General features: G+C 28.2%; 2 protein-coding genes across 2 annotated transcripts; one reads left to right on the forward strand and one right to left on the reverse strand.

The window, feature by feature from the left end:
- Positions 1-2,219: 2,219 nt before the first annotated feature.
- On the forward strand, positions 2,220-3,256 carry LOC113384934 (7-methylguanosine phosphate-specific 5'-nucleotidase-like). Its single transcript, XM_026622712.1, has one exon. The coding sequence runs from the start codon at positions 2,325-2,327 to the stop codon at positions 3,201-3,203; it is 879 nt and encodes a 292-aa protein (XP_026478497.1). The 5' UTR covers positions 2,220-2,324; the 3' UTR covers positions 3,204-3,256.
- A 1,959-nt stretch (positions 3,257-5,215) lies between these two features.
- LOC113384935 (high affinity copper uptake protein 1-like) lies at positions 5,216-14,788 on the reverse strand. Its single transcript, XM_026622713.1, has 3 exons — positions 14,531-14,788; positions 7,582-7,787; positions 5,216-5,698 (listed from the first exon to the last, which is right to left on the reverse strand). The coding sequence occupies exons 1-3, from the start codon at positions 14,624-14,626 to the stop codon at positions 5,497-5,499; spliced, it is 504 nt and encodes a 167-aa protein (XP_026478498.1). The 5' UTR covers positions 14,627-14,788; the 3' UTR covers positions 5,216-5,496.
- Between the last annotated feature and the right edge of the window lie 1,552 nt (positions 14,789-16,340).

The raw sequence follows: 16,340 nt of genomic DNA on the forward strand, positions 1-16,340 counted from the left end.
ATGTTTTCTCGACGTTTCACGTAATTTTGAATCGTTCGAGGCCAAATGAAAAAAAAGTGTGCATGAGCCGATTTTTGACATTTTAACAACGTTTTCTCAAAAATGGTTAAATCGATTTCAAAAATTTTAAAAATTTAAAACATTTTAAAATTTTTTGATTTGATATAACTCGATAATGACTAGCGTCTAGGAGTTTTGTGCAACGATCAATCAAGGCGTTTCTAATCAACAGAGTAGTGTGAAATTTTTCGTACACATTTTAGCCAAAAATCCTGCATCGAAAGATATTTGGGAATCGTGTTGATTAGTTTTGAGAGATTTATTTATGATGATATTTATAAGTTTTTGGCGATAGAGATCATGGTCTCAAATATAGGTAATTAAATATTTCGACCCTACGATAAGTCGCTTTTTTACGTGGGCCAAATTTTAATCTTTAGTCGACGTTGGCTTAAAAATGTAGAATCCGATTTGAAAAATCGATGAAATTCGATAAGCACTCGTGCTGGTTAATTTTGCCCTACGATCGGCGGATCCATTTCTTTAGAATTATCAAAAAGTGTCAAATTTTTCGTCCACTTTATATCCTAAATTCGTGAATCGATTTTGTAAATTCAAAAGCCATTACAAAGTCACCATTTGATAATCATGCTAATTAGTTCAGCCGCTTTTTGATTCTATCACGTTCTTAATACGGCCACCTTCGGCTGATTTTTACTATGGCCGTCTTTCAGTTTAGCGGACTTTCAATACGGCCAGAGCCGGATTCAGAAATTTGGGGCCCCACGGCACTGACAAAATTCCGCCCCATCCCTGAAATTTTACTAACTTTCAAACTTTTTTAAAGCAATCGCGCTACTTTAGCTGCGTAGAGACAAAATAAAGAAGCGCGTAAGCACCGCGTCGCAGTCTAACGGATAAAGAATGTTACATAGGGCATATATGTATATGTAAACAAAATTTATACTTATTATTAAAATATCTTTAAAATATATGATAATTTGATGTGCATATGTCTAATGATCACTATTGTCCGCTAAATGTTTCTTTTTCAATTTTTTTTATTGGCTCATCGAAACCGCTAAACCTACCTCCCACAAATTTAAGCAGTTATTTATTCTGTCAATACATGTAATTTTATTTGAATTGCTTCTCAAAAACTGAATTATCATTTTTGGCATTTTGGCCCGTATCTTCAGAACAGTTGGACCTGCCTTGGCCAATTACTAATCAGCACGTCTCCTTATCAATAGGAATTGAATCATTTAAATTGGTTGATCCGTGTTCTCGAAATCGACTTGAATAATTAAAAAAGTATTAGATTATTGATGGCGAGCACAGGCAGTTTCAGAAAATGGTAATTGAGTTTCGATATTTCTTCTCTGAAGCAGCTACGCAGCTCGATTGCTTTGCAAAAAGTTCAAAATATTCAAAAAAAATCAAAATACAAAAAATGTGATTTAAAAGTCTTTTTTTTTCATTTTTCAAAAAATTTTAAAGCTCTTTATAAAATGTAATTTTCAATACGTGAAGTTTCAGTAATTTGTCTTAAAGCACAATGCCATGCGTCACTAGTGCACAAACTCGTCATTTTAAGAGGACTGGAGAACTGAAGAACATATTTTTCTTAAACTTTTAGCTTGTTTACGGATCTGTATATTAGCCAAATTGCCAAATTTGATAACTTATTAACCAACTTGATAATTTACGTTTGGAGAGGCAGACAAGGCAAAATAATAAATTTTATTAATCGTTTATTTCAACCCAAATTTTGCATTTCTATAGTATTATGTTTTGTTAATTATATTTCTTGAAATTAAAAATGTTGTTAAAAAAAGTTAATTATATTGTATAGAATTTTTTTCTCACTATTCAAATTTTGCCGCCCCCAAAAATTTGCCGTCCTGGGCAGTAGCCCCGATTGCCCCTACTGTAAATCCAGCACTGAATACGGCCACAAATAAATTCACCGACTTTCAGTTTGGTTTCCTCTTAATACAGCGGTCTTGTAATTTGGCCGCCTTTTAATTCATTTGGCTTTTAAAATGAAGGCCTTTTATTGCGGCACGCTGGCCAGGCACGGCCCTGCACAATACTCATCATATACAATTTAGATTGCGCTGGTTACACTCGAATTTCCGAATACTTGCAATTAAGTTCAGAATCTTGAAAATTTGATCGCCATCTATGATGCATGTAGTAAAATTGACATTTCTCAATGACAGCTACTTGAAATAGAAGCGCGCCACAAGGTTATGTAGGTTACGTCCGTCAGATTAAAGTGTGTGTATGACTCAATAAAAATACTCGTTAAAGTTAATAAAATGTACGTGACATTGAAAGAAATTGAGGAATTGCAGTCAGAAAATGTATATATCAAGGATAGAGATTATGTAGAGAAGACATTAAACGCCATAATAACCGACGGAGCAAATAATTTGCAAGTGGTAACAGATTTTGATTTTACAATTACCAAACACACTTTGCCAAATGGACAACCTACTTTGTCAAGCTTTGGACTATTCGAACGCTGCCCCAGTGTACCTGAATCACATAAGAAAAAAACTGCTGAAATGTTAAACTACTATAAACCAATAGAAGTAGACCCTACAGTTCCACGGGAGACCAAACTAAAGCTAATGGTGGAATGGTGGGAAAAAACTAGGGACCTTTGTAAAGGCTTTGCATTTATTGAACAGGAATTAAAAGATTTAGCAAAGGAATACAAGGAATCGTTTAGAGACAATGCTAAAAATATGTTTAAAACACTGTACGACAAAAACATTCCTTGTCTAGTATTTTCTGCAGGGTGTGGAAACTCTGTTGATGCAATGCTAGAGGCTGCTGATGTTAAATATCCCAATGTTAAAACTATATCAAATTTTTTGAAGATTACTAATGGACTTGTGGATGGTTTTGTTGGAGATATCATTCATGTAATGAATAAAAATGAAGCAGTTATCAAAGACACAGAATATTATAATCTTGTTCGAGACAGAGAAAATGTTATACTTATGGGTGATTCTCTGGGGGATGCTTGCATGGCTGATGGCATATCACACAAAAAGAAGCTAAAAATAGGTTTTCTATGTAACAATGTAGAACAAAGCTTACCGAATTATAAAAATAATTTTGATATTGTTATAGTAAACGACCAAACAATGAACGTTCCAAACTCTATAATTAATTTATGTAGTAATTAAATTACTATGGAATAATTGACAAACATATATTTTATTGCACAAATGTTGTTAACCAAAGCCTTTTTTTAAATAATGAAAGTCATATAATTGTTTTAATATATTGAATGTTTTAATATTATTTATTGAATGGCATTTGAAATTATGCGAATGTTAGAGTACAAAGAAATAAATAGTATTTCTAATATAATTTGTAAATGATTTTAATTTTAACGGGTGTTAATGATTTGTGATAAATCAAATTGTACTTACATGTAAATAAATGGGTTTTAACTACTTTTTAACTGGATATTTTATTTATAAATGAAAAAGAAGTCAATTAAACTTTTTTTAGTCAAGAATTGTGCTGAAATCTAGGAAATATACTCTGCAAAAATTTAAATTTTGTTTAATGTTTTTTTTTCTCAAAATTTGAGAACCATTAGAACTAGAGAACAGAACATTAGAACTATTCAAATTTTACATATTTTAATAAAAAATATATATGTAAGTAAAAAACTTTTATTGAGAATAATACACATTTTAACATAATTAGTTTTTTTTATTTGTTTTGTTTGTTTGTGTGAGTATTATGTTTGTGATTAAATTATGCTACAAATTTAGATGCAGAAATGAGAGAGATAATTGTAATAATTCAAATTTATAAAATATATTTATGAAATTTTGATATTTATGTTTAATTTGTATCTACAGCGTTAAATTACATTGAATTCTAAAAATATTCAATTTCATCAATAAATTCAGAATATTTCAATGCAATTGTACAATCTTCAGAAAATATTTATCATATAATTAATGATAAAAATTAAAAAATATGCGATTACCTTCTATACAGCATTTGTAAGTCATTGCTGCTTTGCTTAGATAAGCAATTCATTAATTAGCTTAGATAATTTTTTTATATAAACTTTTATTATATATAAAAATTTATATGTACATATATTTGACTGGGTGCTATACTAGATAAATTTATTTATTACCTAAGTTATTTAAAAGTTTTATTTGTTTAAATTGGGTGTAATGATAAAGAGAATTAGAAACACATTATTATGATTCTAGTTGGAGTTATTGATTAGAAATCTCAATTTTAAAATTTTTATCTAAACTAAAATCGATATCAAATATTTAAAAAAATCAATTTGGCATCATAAAATTTAATTTAATTTTTTAAGCAATACTGAAATATTATATATAATATAATATTACATATAATGATCGGTACCGATTTTTGATGGTATTATGTCGCCTGTTATATGGCAATATCTTTGCTTTGCTTTATTAGCAATATACCTAATATAATATAGCCATTGCTAATAAAAATAATAAGTAAACCTTATAATTATTTATTCGTATTACTTTTTTTAAAAAATAAAAACCAATGTATGACAAGACCAGAGTAATCAGTAAGTTAACTTATTAAAATTGAATTATATATTTTTAAGAATGATTTTGTGTTTAATACATTTTTATTGTGAAAATTATTTCCTGGTGGGTATGCATTATTTCATTTATGTGATTTATTTGTTTGTTGTTACTGTATTTAATTAATGTTTTATATAATTATATTTGATATTAATGATGACACATATCTACAGTGTAATTATATTGTTTATCATTTTTATTAGACGCAGTGGCTATATAAATAGGAATAATATATTTTATACTCAAAAAACTTAGAAATACACAGGTAACCCACGTATAACACGGTAGATACGATCCAAAAATCCATCACAATTTTTTAATAAAACTTGTTATGTTTATTAATTTTGTTAAAGAATTAATGTTTATTACATGAATAATATGATTTAGTCATAATTAACAAGTAAGCGCTATCCAACGAGATCCTTTCTTTTGCAAGATATCCTCATCCTCTAAGCAGTTTTTGCATTATTTTTTGCAAAAAAATCTATAATTGCGTTTTCTGGCTTTTGGCGAAAAGATAATTATATATTTACTACATGCAAAGTTATCTTTATTAAAATTTTATACTCATTTTATTTAAAGGATCTTTGTTTAAGACTAATTGACTAACTGTTCGGATAAGCCTAGATTTTTTTCGATAGAACGTATGCGCTCGAATAATAAATATCAAATTAGTTATGTTTTAATTTTAATTTTAGATTAAATAAAGTTTGAATTTCATAGGTTTTATTATATTTTTTATTTTAATGGGGTTTTGCTCACTTCTCAAACCCTGTTAGATCGAATCCGTGTTATAGATGTACCATGTTATGCGGGGGTTCCCTGTATATATATTCTATAAAGATGGTTCTACTTCCGTACTTGATTTATATATTTAATGACAATGTTCAGTTATTTCGTACGAACTGTTCCGGATCCATCCGAACAGGAAATAACCGACAGCAGCGCCTAGCACAATTGCTAAGCATAGCCAAACGTTGTATGTCATGACTACCAACATGAGAATATATGATATCGCGACTTGGAGGAAGTGCAGCAGGGTTTGCACAAAATGGCGCCAATTTAAAATCGCAGCCCTGAAATACAAATCATTATGTTAATTATCAAACAATAAATTTGATTGCTAAATAATGTGATTATAAATCAAAATTAATCATTTATAGTTGACTGAAATCATAAATAATCTTATCGAAATTGCATTTACAAATATTGATCGAATCTTATCGGCCTGAATAAATAGATAGTAATAGTAAATACGACTAGATATATTTTGAATCCCGCTCAAACGGAAAATTACTAAAGCATATTAAATAAGAAAAGAAAGAAAAATATGAATGACTGACAATGAGAGTAATTTTTGAAAAAAAAAAACAAATAATTGTATACAAATAATTAATAATTGAATTTATATTTTAAAGTTTAGATCATTAAATAATTTTGATGCTAGATCTCAATTCAAATTCATTATAAGCGCATATAAATGTACATTTATTATATTTTTTACTGTTACTTTTATAGTATTATATGCTAGTTGAAAAACATTTTTTTTAAATCGTTTCTTGCTGTTTTCAAAATTATAAAAGATCTGTAAACCACTTTACATTTTACTATAATAATATCAGTTTCAATAAATTGTAGGATCTATCTATCAAATATCTACAAAAATGTAAGACATTCTAGTTGTTTTGCCAGAGAAAATTTGTGTATTTAATAAATGAGAAATTAAAAACTTTATAACTTCCGCAATAATTTATCGATTTACATATTTCATTTAACATTTTTTAGATAGAGATTTAATCTAACTAAAAAAATAATTGTTGAAAACAATTAAAATAGATACAAGTATATAACCAAATTAGTGTCTACCGAATGTCTTCGCACTAAAATGACAGCGCGGTCGCGCTGCATAGCTGCATAGCGTAGCGGTCAAAATGTTAATGTCTCCCATCACAACAGACATATGGATAATAGGAAAGCTTGGAGCTAGTTTTAACTTTTTTTAATTAAAATATCTTGAGATCCACTAATTGGATTTCTACAAAATAAGAATGGATAGTTGAAAGTTAAAATAATTTCACAACTGTTGTTCATTATTTCACCATTAATCATTTTCTAGAAATTACAACTAACCACGTGTTTAAGTTATAGTAATAGGTGAAAATCGAAAATATTTTTTTTTACATTTCTTCATGTTTTGAAGGTTTTTGAACATTTTGGCATATCTCAGAAAAAATGAATGTGTGTGTATGTAGGTATGGATACGGTTCAATCGATTTGAATGGTTCAAAATACATTGGATTTCTATTGATAAGGTAATGTGCTGAAGAGTTTTTGCCAAATGCAGGTCTAGTTTTTTCGGAGATACGGTGCAAAGAGTGCAGATAATAAAAATCAAATTTTTGAGAGAAGGGAGCACTTGATTTGAATGATCTAAAAAAACATTCAATTTGTAATGAAGGGGAGAATTGGTGATTAGTTTTTGGCAAAGGCAGGTCCAGTCGTTTTGGAGATATCGTGCAAAACGCGCAAAAAATGGCAGTTTTCGAGAGAACTAAGCATCCGGTATGAATGATTCAAAAATCTTTTTGCGTGTGTTGACGAAACAATTGCTTTTGGAAAAAAAATCCATTTTATTTTCTCTCAAAAACTCGTTTTCTATTTTTTGCACTCTTTGCTTTGTCAAAAACTAATCAGCATATCTCATTATCAATAGGAATCGAATGTTTTTTGAACCATTCAGATGGGTTTGTCCGTACGCCCGAAAACGTGGACGAAAAAATGCGGACTTACAAAACACATACACGCATCCATTTTTTCTGAGGTATCTCTGAGGTGCAAAAGTTTTATTTTCGATTTTCGGCCCATTACTATAAGTTACGGGAATTTAAAAAAGTGTAATCTTAATCTTTGAATTTAATTTCTGCACGATTGGGCAGTGCTAAAAAAATATAAAACTCACTTGACATTAGTAGGGGGTCCATTGCACTGTGGTCCACTGCATTCACCTTTTTCGGCACGACCCACGTATAGAAGTCGTTCTCTAAGATATTTTAGTCCTTCGTACAAAATGGCAATTATAAACATTGCGACACATGCTCCAAACATTTCTCCTGCTCCATCAACGTGCCAATCCCACAACATCACCACACTCGTACCAGTCACGAACTGTAAATAAAACGACAAACAATTAACAATATATAAATAAATAAAATTCCACCGTGATTAATTGGATTGTGTATAGTTATATCGGTTTGGGAATTGAAGTACAAACTGGTATTGTTTTGTAAAATATTATCCGTATGTTTATAGAAAACTTAAATATAAGAAAATATTGGAACATTTTTCAATTATCTTATTATAAGAAAGCTGCTTTAGTCGCTACGAGTAGATTTAATAGTTTTTTTTAGTTGCATTTTTTTTGTGCTTGAAAAAGCTTCTGAAATGTATTCATCGGTATTCCTGAAGTTTTCGCCAAAAAATCTGATATGCTATGTCTGTGCTTTCTCGACGACGCAAAGTCATTCTGAGTCATTTGACACCGAAATGGCGTGAAGGATTTGTGTGTTTGCATGTGATTCAAAACTGAAACTATTGTTCAAAACGACTTCAAAAATTTTAAATCTTTACATTTTTTTGATTTTGAAAATTCAAAGACTATTTGAAAGATTTTTATATTGTAATTTTTTACTCTTTTCTTATTATGCAAATTTATATGAAATTTGTTATCATACTTTAGTGCATTTTTTCAAAGGAGGGCCTATCAAGTTGACCATTTTTGAAAATTTTAAATTATTGGTGCAACAAAGAGTTTTAATTCTTGAAAACTTTAGGCAATTTGGTCATTATTTTTGGTTGTGGTCTTATAAACGTTATTTACGAGGAGGACTAAATGAACAAAATAATAAATATTAACCACAATAACTAAAACATGGTTACATTTTTACCAAACCTCTATGCTGTACCTAAAAGCTCATTATTTTCAAACTAAGTGAGAATTGTATCAAGACTATCACCTTATAGTGCAGTAAACGGAGCGTTTTAGGTCTGAATTTTTTTACGGTGCTCCGAATTGAATGAAATTTTGGAATTAGGTTCATCTTACCCTCAAGTTCAAAAGTGAAAACAATTCGGGTTGCGCCATCACCCCCCAAGGGGATGACACCCCCTCTCAATTGTGTAATTACATTTTTTCAAAATAACGTCGGAAATCGATAGAAGAACTAATTATAAGAAAAAATGTCTTTTATAGTTTTTCAAAAAAAACTAATACTTTTCAAGTTACTGGCCACTAAAGATTCATATATTTTTGGCGTTTTTCTTCGTTTTTTTGCAAATATTTCCTAAAATATACATTTTAACGAAAATCATGTAATGAACGAAATAATGTCAGTAAAAATCTTAATAAATCGGTATTACATAAATTTTTCTAGGAAAAATATTGAGAAAGATTTGAAAGAGCAAAGTTGTTTTTTATTTCGTTCAAGATTTAATTGTTGTATTTAAAGCCATCTAGTGTCGAGGTTTTACATTTTATGCGTTTCGGTGAAATTGGGTTTTTTAGTGCTCAACATAAGCTTTAAAATGAGTGCTGTTACAAGTTTTTTGCGTGTAAAATGAGTGAGCTATCGTGCAAATAAGAAGCATATACGAAGTTTTTTTCTTTTAAATCATATGGTTTAATGAGCGCCATTTCCACCAGAATGAAAGTAATTTACATACCATTTAGAATTCACTTCATTATAGACATCTTGATGGATTCTGGCAGATTCACTACTTTAGTACAAACTATGTTCAGAAAACTCACGATTTTATAAAAACTTTTTTTTCCAATTTTTAAAAAAATCGAAATTATTTTCATTATATCTCAAAAAAAAATAAAAGATACGTATAAAAGCATATAGATAAAAATCAAAGGGATCTTTCTGGCTTATTTTTGTTATTTATTATTTTTCTTTCACACAAAAATTGACAGAGTTATGAATGTTTAAAGACTGCGCGGCCGCGCAAATTGGAAAAAAAAGTTTTTATAAAATCGTGAGTTTTCTGAAAATAGTTTGTACTAAAGTAGTGAATCTGCTAGAATCCATTAAGATGTCTATAATGAAGTGAATTCTAGATGGAATGTGAATTACTTTAATTCTGGTGGAAATGGCGCACATTAAACTATGTGATTTAAAAGAAAAAAACCTCGTATATGCTTCTTATTTGCACGATAGCTCACTCATTTTACACGCAAAAAACTTGTAACAGCACTCATTTTAAAGCTTATGTTGAGCACAATAAAACTCAATTTCACCGAAATGCATAAAATATAAAACCTCGACACTAGATGGCTTTAAATACAATAATTAAATCTTGAACGAAATAAAAAACGACTTTGCTCTTTCAAATCTTGCTTAATATTTTTCCTAGAACACTTTATGTAATACCGATTTATTAAGATTTTTATTGAAATTATTTTGTTCATAACATGATTTTCGTTAAAATGTATATTTTAGGAGATATTTGCAAAAAAACGAAGAAAAACACCAAAAATATATTAATATTTAGTGGCCAGTAACTTGAAAAGTATTAGTTTTTTTGAAAAACTATAAAAGACATTTTTTTCTTATAACTAGTTCTTCTATCGATTTCCGACGTTATTTTAAAAAAATGTAATTACACAATTGAGAGGGGGTGTCATCCCCCTGGGGGGTGATGGCGCAACCCGAATTGTTTTCACTTTTGAACTTGGTGGTAAGATGAACCTAATTCCAAAATTTCATTCAATTCGGAGCACAGTAAAAAAATTCAGAGGTTATACCCTTTTTTCCTCTCCGTTTACTGCACTATTATTTCAGCTTCACGTTGAGTTCTAGGTCTCCCCGTATATATGACATTTTTTATTAGTTAGTGTCATTTTTTTAATATCTATAAAAATCTAGAGGCCATAATTAATTTTAAAACAGACGCCGTTGTCAAATTTATTTGGATGAAAACCAATGTTATCTTTCAAATCTTGACGAAATTGATATGAAAATAGAAAATTTGATTGCAAATCCGCAAATTGATCAAATATTTACGTTTCCATGCAACAAATCTTTAAATAGAATACTTGTTATGGATACAAGATATTACATAGTAATCATTGATAAAATAAAAAATTTAAATTATTGATTATATTAATTAAATATTCCAATCTATTTAATATCAAAATTAAAAATCGAAGTTAAGAATTTGGTTTTTAGAGTTTGGATTTTCAAGACTCATATATTAAATTAAATAAATTAAATTAACTATTAGGTTGAACAAATAAAAAAAAAGAAAAACGAATCAAACTATGTTGAGAAAGTTTAGAAATTATATTAGTATTCTGTAATTTAGTTTTAAATTATTAAATTTAATATAATAAATAATTAAGAAATTGTTTGAAATTTTTTAGGATTTTTACTAATATTATTTATTAATGAAATTTTTAACAATATTTATTAAAAATTGGCAAGGACTAGCAATTTCCTAACCAGTTCCATTCTTATGTCGCTTTTTTGCGTATAATTATTTATGCGGTTACATATTTATCTTAATAAATTATAATCAACCGTGATACATTTTATGGTTACATATTTGATATACATTTCCTGTTTTGCGTAAAAATGTTAAATTAATTGTTATTATAAAAATATTTTCAACTTCATTTAATACATTTCGAACAGTAAATCGACTTACTTACTTACTTATTTTTGTTCATATCACTAAGTAAGCTAACGAAGATAAGAATTTTTTTTCACTTTTGTTATTTTATATAAAAGCATATGCATAATTAATATATATGATGAAGATATAGAGGATATAGAAGAATATATAGAAGTACGATTTTTTTATATTTTTGTCAATTAAACCTTTCCAATCGGGAGTTCCGAAATTAATATGTATTTTATGGCCTATGGCATCCGAGTGGAAAGGATAATATTTATAATTGAAGAATAAACAATTTAAAAAGTTACTATACCAAATATAATAAATAAAAAAGTATCTCATTTCTAGTTATCTTAAAACTTGCAAGGTTCTTTACACACTTATAAACACATATTTAAACATTTTGTTGCAAAAGTTAGTTTATTATAATATTACCAAGAAATGATTACAAAATATTACAATATATGAAATTATAGAGAACTTAACCTTTAAAGACGCATTATTCCTATTATTTTAAATCATCAAACTAATCCAAACGTTTAGTATATATAAATCTATATATTTTAATTCACTGATATATGTTAATATTTATATTTCAAAACAATTTCATAACTTGTAAAACTAATTTTGTTTCTTTGGACTATTTTATATTTTCCACAGAATTGTTTCAAAAGTTACGAATAAACACATAAATTATTTGTAGGATATTTAATAAAAAAATCTACAATGAATTCAATATCACAAAAATATTTTTTTTATCGAATACATTTCTTTTTAAAAAAGAATATTTATAATATTAATTACTGACGGCCCTATTTTGATCTATGAAATTCTCAAAGAGTGTTTTATCAAAATTTTCTTATAAAAACGTATTTCTTATAAAATTTCTACTTATATATCTACTTAGCATATTGCAAATTCATATTAATTTAATTAAATTTGCGATTTATTTATATTGACATTCAAGCTCTGAAAATTTATTATTCATATAATAATTTTATCATTTGTTTTTGCTATATACGCGAACTAATATTTAGTATATGTTATTACACCTCGCAGACTAATTAGATTATTTATTTATATAAACGTCTATAACTATGTAGAGTAAATTTGTAATGTAGTACATATTGATAATTTCATAACTTAAGCTACTGGTAAGAAAATTGAATATTAACATGTAATATATATATTATGCCTTGATAAGCATTTTAAATATTGATAAGCATTTTCAATATATTGACTCATACTATCCAGATTTTAAGATCTGGATCTGGGAAAGTACGAGTCAATATATTAAAAACGCTTATCAATATTGAAATATTTCTACCGATGTAATTGATTTTGATCAAACAAATAAGTTAAAGAAATTGCAAGTAGTGAATTACTATAATATCACGAAAATTAAGCAAATCAGATTTTTTTTGGCAAAAACATAAACTTAATATGGTATCAATATATTATTAAGAAGTATAAGAATATATACATATCGTTATCTCAATAGAAAGTCCTTCGTGCCGCCCACGCCGTGATTATTATATTGTCTAGGGTGCCTCCTATCCCTATCACCTCGAAAGAATGAAATTACTTTTTATATGACTTAGGGTCTATAATACAAATAACAAAACCAGAGCAATTAAGTTGATAATGTCTGAAAACATTTTTGTGGTCATCAATTTCCACAAGAAACAATTGTTTTTACCAGAAAATCTGATATGCTAATTTCATGTTTTTTTGACATTTCAAGTCATTCTGAATTGAATGAGACCACTTATCAAAACTTGATAAGAACTAGGGTTGATTTGTTTTGCGCGACGATCGGCTGAGCTATTTCTTTATAATTTATCAGGAAAGTGTAGAATTTTTCGCTTACGTTTTTGCCTATAATCCTGAATCGATTTTAAAAATTCAAATATTGTTTTTGGTAAAGATCTGCCTGGCCGTTTCTTCGTAATTATAAGTTGAAAACGATGTACGCTCTGTGTTTCGTAAGTAGCTACTAATTACAGTTGACGTCCACTCTTAAATAAAATACATGTTTAGAATATGAAATAGTTGAAATGTAATGTATTAAACAAATTAATTTAATTTATACAATTACAGTAGTGTTAAGTAAGTTTAAAAGACAACAATTGGAAGTCGTATTTTTTTGTGAAAGCGAAAAAGTTATTTTTGAATTAATTCTAAACAGTTGAAAGATAATTGTTATTGATTAAGTCAATTATGTTTACGTATAAGAATGTTCCGCAACTTTCCTTTTAAACTAGCCAATAAAATTTTTAGAAAATCCTAAGAAAGCTTTTTCCATTTCAGTTCAATATAGAGATTCCAGCCCTATTTTAACCTTACAAATTAATTAACTTCCCGTAGGGTAATTTATAGTAATCGCAAAAAAATCGAAAATGAAAATTTTCATATCTTTACGTTTTAAAGGTTTCTGAACATTTTGGCATACCATAGGGAAAATGGATGTATGTGTGTGCGCGCGTGTGTGTATGCTGATACAAATTTTCGTTGACGATTTCGGGAAGACGGATCAACCGATTTGAATAATTTAAAAAAAAATCGATTTGTATTGATAAGGAGACGTGCTGATTAGTTTTTGGAAAATGCAGGTCTAGCAGCTGGTCCGAAGATAAGGAGCAAAAAGTGCCAAGGATATTTAATAAACATCAGCTTTTAAGTGAACGGAACGTCCGATTTTAATAATTCAAAAAAGAATACAAATTTACTTGTATTGACAAGATGAAGAACTGATTAAATTTTTAGGAAGGCAGGTCTAGAGATTTCGAGGATCTAGTAAAAAGGTAAAATATAATGCAATTTGGCGGTCAAAAATGATCATTAGACATATGCACATAAAATGATCAGATATTTATAGAGATTTTAATAATAAGTATAAATTTTGTTTACATTTCTATGGTTTCCTGGGTAACATCGTTTGTCCTTTAGACGCCGACGCAGTGCTTACGCGCTTCAATATTACAAAATAAAAAAAAATAAAAAAAATTCAAAAGTTTTTTTTCCAAATAAGTCAATTTTCCTCAAAAATTTAAAATTTCTCAAAAATCAAATTTTTTCAAAGATTTAATCTTTTTTTTTTTAAAAAAATTGTTACGGGAAGTTCCAGCAATTTGCCTTAAGACACGATACCATACACCACTAGTTTATATTTATATAAAATATGAATTACTAATTTTAAAAAATATATTTTAAATAATTGTTAGGATTTCTACCGTCATCTCCATGGAATGTCCTTCGTGTCCTCCATCACTTCCATGACCTTCATGGCCATCATGACCACCATCCCCGTGACCTTCGTGGCCTGACATCTTGCGTTCAAAAGACTCACTATTTCCAAAGTTAATTTACCAAGACGTTCGCTTGATGGCTCAACTGAGCAATCGCTTTTTGTTGAAAAACTATTGTTATTATTTTAAATTAAATACTACGATGTTAGATTGAAATGTGTACTACTGTTCACTGAAGTAATTTGTGGCTCTCTATATTATGTGCAATAAATTTAATTCAAAAACATATATTTTAACTAATTTTTATAGTTTGTTTTTATTTACGTGAGTTGCACAACTTGATATTTAATAAGTTTAATATTTTAAGGTGTTTGCACAAAAAACACGTGTCAATATTAATATGTGGTTTAGTTATAAATGTTTATTTATTATTATTTTATAATATTTTGACTCCTATTTCATTGTTATTGACACAAATGTTGCTTCACGCGGTCAGGTATTCACTTTATCAATTATGTTGCGGCAATGTGGTTTTTAGATTATCTATCAAAATTATTTATATACTTGAACATCCGTCTGATAAAATTTAAGGGAAAAATAGACAATATCTGTTTTTTCTTTTCTCCGAGCAAAAAATATAGAGATAACTATATTTGATTTCGATAGAAGCATTTGTGTAGCATTGTGTCATTAAACGATAGTAAATATTTGCAATTCCAATACTGCATTTCAGTAATATTCGAATTTTTTGAATAATTAGGAACAAAGTTTAATAAATATTCAGACAATGTAGGTATGGCTGTTTTAAAATGTGATAATACATTCTTTAAATTTTTTATTTTTCATTATTTTTTTCAACAACGATCATATTATGAAACATTTAATATTATTAATTACAAGTTATTAAAAATTTTGTAACTAGAAACCATAACATTTTTAACCGCAAAAATTTCCGGTAGAAATGTTTGTTCATGTCAATGTTACATCCATGATATGGATACAAAATATTAGTTTATATAAACTTTATATAATTTGAGGAGTCTTTCCAGTTTATTAGTAAGAGCTTTGGCCTTGAAGAGTCCTAAGATCACTATCCACCTCCTAGAACAACCTGATATCAAGTACTAATAAATGGTATTGGTTTTTACTTGAAAATATAGATTTTAAATATAATTAAAAGTAAAAATAACCTTTCTCCGGCATTCTTGCATAAAATAAATATGTATACATACAGATGCTGAGCATCAGAATTAAAGAAATTTTATTAACAAACATAGATAGGCCGACCGTTGGGTTGCCATCTAAAACGCCAAGTATTTAAGAGTAGTATAATCAAGACAGTTCATAAGACTGTATTCTGCAGCTCGTTCTCTAGAGATTTGCAGATATAAACAAAATTTATAAATAATGTGTGCAATTAATAATTGATAATTGATAAATTATAAAATCCTATATAAAACCTTTAAAAGAGAAGTTTAAAATAAATATATATGCTTGCAAATGCTAGACATCAGATTTAAACAAATTTTAATAACAAACATAGATAGGCCCACCGTTGGGTTGCTATCTAAAACACCAATTAGTTAAGAGTGGTATTATCACAACAGCTCATAACACTCTTTTCTGCAGCTCGTTCTCTATAGATTTGCAGACATAAACAAAATTTATAAATAATGGGTGTAATTTATATTTGATGATTGATAAATTATAAAACCCCACGCAAAACCTTTATAAGAAAAGTTTCAGCTTATTCCAAGAACCTAAAACATGATCAAATTTATTACCATTTTCTTCC

Source organism: Ctenocephalides felis, unplaced genomic scaffold (genome assembly GCF_003426905.1).
Source record: "Ctenocephalides felis isolate EL2017-DRISC unplaced genomic scaffold, ASM342690v1 CF-g0.4_SCAFFOLD_03571, whole genome shotgun sequence".
Taxonomy (NCBI): domain Eukaryota; kingdom Metazoa; phylum Arthropoda; class Insecta; order Siphonaptera; family Pulicidae; genus Ctenocephalides; species Ctenocephalides felis.